The sequence below is a fragment of the Micropterus dolomieu genome, linkage group LG07 (assembly GCF_021292245.1).
Source record: "Micropterus dolomieu isolate WLL.071019.BEF.003 ecotype Adirondacks linkage group LG07, ASM2129224v1, whole genome shotgun sequence".
In the NCBI taxonomy this organism is placed as follows: domain Eukaryota; kingdom Metazoa; phylum Chordata; class Actinopteri; order Centrarchiformes; family Centrarchidae; genus Micropterus; species Micropterus dolomieu.
In genome coordinates this window covers 104,173-106,833 of record NC_060156.1, presented here as the reverse complement: position 1 = coordinate 106,833, position 2,661 = coordinate 104,173, and the positions used below count along the sequence as shown (strand labels likewise).

The following is a 2,661-nucleotide window of genomic DNA, read 5'->3' as shown; positions in this document are numbered from 1 at the left end:
TGAAATATATTGATCATAAAAGCAACGGTTTTATAGGTATTTGTACTCAGAGGTCAAAGGTCAGAAGATCTGCTGAGAAGCATGGAAAATCCTGACAGCTGTAGGAACCTGGATGTGTGCGTGTGTTTATATATATATATATATATTATTTTTATTTAGCTCCAGTTCACAACAGAAGTTATCTCATTGCACCTTTTCATGTAGTGCAGGTGTAGCCAGTACTACTTTGTTATATATGTACATATACACACAAACACACATCCATTACCAAGGGACTCCCAGTCTTCATCAGATACAGACATTAACCATCAAAGCAAACTGTCAACAGGTGAAACCACCTAAAAGTGTTTGTCAATGAAGTCGTCTCCAAAGTCGAGCATTTTTCTCAGAGCGCTCAGGATCAGAGCGTCCACGTCAGGATCCAGGTCGAGCTCTTTACTGTAGTTCTTCACAGGAAAGATGCAGTTCACTGGGATTCCCACTCTTCTGTGAAATTCTAACATCTGAGTGTTAAACAACATTTCAGCTGGTCAGTAAACGTGAAGTTGTGACTTTTTGTGCTCAAACACTGAACATAGAGAATCTCACCTTCTTCTTCAGATGCTTGCTCTTGTACACGTTCTTCACATCCTTCTCAGTTTCAGCACAGGCTCTGTCGATGTTGGTGACTATCATCATTTGGGGAATCCCTGCAGACAGAAACTCACTCAGTATTTTGAGCTCATCTTTGTCAGACAGCTTCAGTTCATAAGGTCCAACAAACACAAACACCTGTTCCAGAAGCCCGACTCAAAGCTAACGTGATCAGGCTGACTGAACTATTCAACAGTCCAACAAGTCCTCCACCCTAAACCACAAATAGTTTGTCCATGCCTCCAAAAAGACAGACATGACAGGTTCCTGTACCAGTCCAGCCACAGGCTACCAGACCTTAACTCTGTTACATAAGTTACGTGGCGTTAAACACATGGTTAACATTGTGAAACGGTTTTGTTAGGAAACTAAAGCACTTGGTTTAGGAAAACATTGTGGTTTGTTAACTTCAGTTAATTTCAAAGGTTAAAACAGACCTGGACATTAGTGTCATATTCAGACCAGCCCTCTGGATTCTGACTGTATCAGAATATGACAACTTGTTGATGAAATGACTTGTGTTATGAGATAAAACTGATTTTCTTTAAACACGACCTCTTCTGCCTTCATGTTTTCCTCTGCTCCTTGCCTTATCGTTCTCGTCAGTCTTTGTCTCTCTGGTGTGTAAGGGGAGGGGGGTGCTCCAGCTGGTCTCCGGCGGCGCTCCACACCTGAGGCTCATCTCCATAATCAACCTCTGCAATAAAGACCCAGCTCAACTTCCAGTCAGCGCCAGATTGTCCGTTTACCCACCAGTGGTAACTAGCACCACGGCCAACTCTAGCCTCATATTGAAAGAGTTTGTTAATCTAGTCTGTGACCTCGCTGACTGCCTGTGTTTTCTTCCCTCTCAGATCTTGCCTGTCCAGCTCAGGGTTCTTGGAGCTTGGTTTCCCTCAGCCTGCCCGCTTTCACATTCCAAACCTGTCAATAAACTGTCTTTGTGTGAACTAACCTGCCTTAAGTCTGCTTTTGGATCCTCTCAGCAGCACCTAACATTGAGAACATTGTGTGAACATTATACTTCTATATCTCAGGTCTTACCCAGGTCACTGGCTGCCTCTCTGACGGCCTTCATCTTCTGCAGAATTGAGTCTGTAATTTCTGCTGAGTCAGCAGAAAGCACACAAACCAGAAGATGAGCTCTGTCATCTGCAGACGGGTCTGGGTTGTAGCCTGGATTCCTCTCTGACAGTGGAGATACAGGATTGAACTGGAAAACAATGTAAAACACAAAGTATGATGAGAGTAACCAGAGTCCTCCAGTACTTAGGAACAGATCAACAAAGCGAAGCGACACAAAGGTGAGATAGTGACTGTTTGACTTCTCCTCCTAGACTATTGCTCCGATTGCCACCAAATATTTGGTGGATCATCATTGGACCAAGCTGATTAAAAGCTGTATAAAGCTTGTTGATATCTCATTTAACGTTCAAGATATTGACCAATGACCTTAAAAAAGGGGCGTGAACAAAATCCTTTGATTGACGTACTGCTGACGTACTGCGGTAAGCGTGTCGACTCCTTTCCGTTTCCGGTGCTTGTGTGTTGGTACCGTGTTGTGCTGCTCTCGCTAAATACAAGTTACATTTGTTAGATTACAGCGGCCAACTGTTCGCTAAACACTTATTCTTTACAGTAATTTTGCCAAAGCACTCAAAGTTCTTTCCATCTTTTAGTGACTGCTGTTCAATCTCATAGTTGTTCTAAAGTTTTGGTAGCTGACGCTACAGTACTTTAGCTTAGCCGTTAGCGACTTTAGCTTAGCAGCTAGCGATGGCTTCTACCTCTCTCTCTCCTACTTTCTCCTGCTCGGTGTGTCAGATGTTCAGTTACTCCTCTGCCTCCTTTAGTGGTAATGGTACATGTAATAAGTGTAGTTTATTTATAGACATGGAGGCGAGGCTCAGTGATTTAGAAGTCCGGCTCTGCACCTTGGTAGATCAGTCTTTAGCTACCGTAGCTAGCCAGTCCCCGGTAGTCGGTGCAGAACGGCCTGAGTTAGCCTCTGGTAGCCGTCCTCCGGCA

At 43.8% G+C, this 2,661-nt stretch overlaps 2 protein-coding genes across 2 annotated transcripts in view; both read right to left on the bottom strand.

Moving 5' to 3' along the window:
• LOC123974426 (interferon-induced protein 44-like) overlaps nucleotides 1–1,925 on the bottom strand; it is a 3,641-nt gene extending 1,716 nt beyond the window's left edge. The window contains exon 1 of the mRNA XM_046055134.1: nucleotides 1,678–1,925. Coding sequence (XP_045911090.1) covers nucleotides 1,678–1,711 — 34 coding nt within the window. The 5' untranslated portion in view covers nucleotides 1,712–1,925. The remainder of the gene's footprint in view (nucleotides 1–1,677) is intronic.
• On the bottom strand, nucleotides 8–1,250 carry LOC123974425 (interferon-induced protein 44-like). Its single transcript, XM_046055133.1, has 3 exons — nucleotides 1,071–1,250; nucleotides 589–689; nucleotides 8–503 (listed from the first exon to the last, which is right to left on the bottom strand). Exons 2-3 carry the CDS (start codon nucleotides 676–678, stop codon nucleotides 339–341), a joined length of 255 nt encoding a protein of 84 aa, XP_045911089.1. The 5' UTR covers nucleotides 679–689; nucleotides 1,071–1,250; the 3' UTR covers nucleotides 8–338.
• Nucleotides 1,926–2,661: the final 736 nt, after the last annotated feature.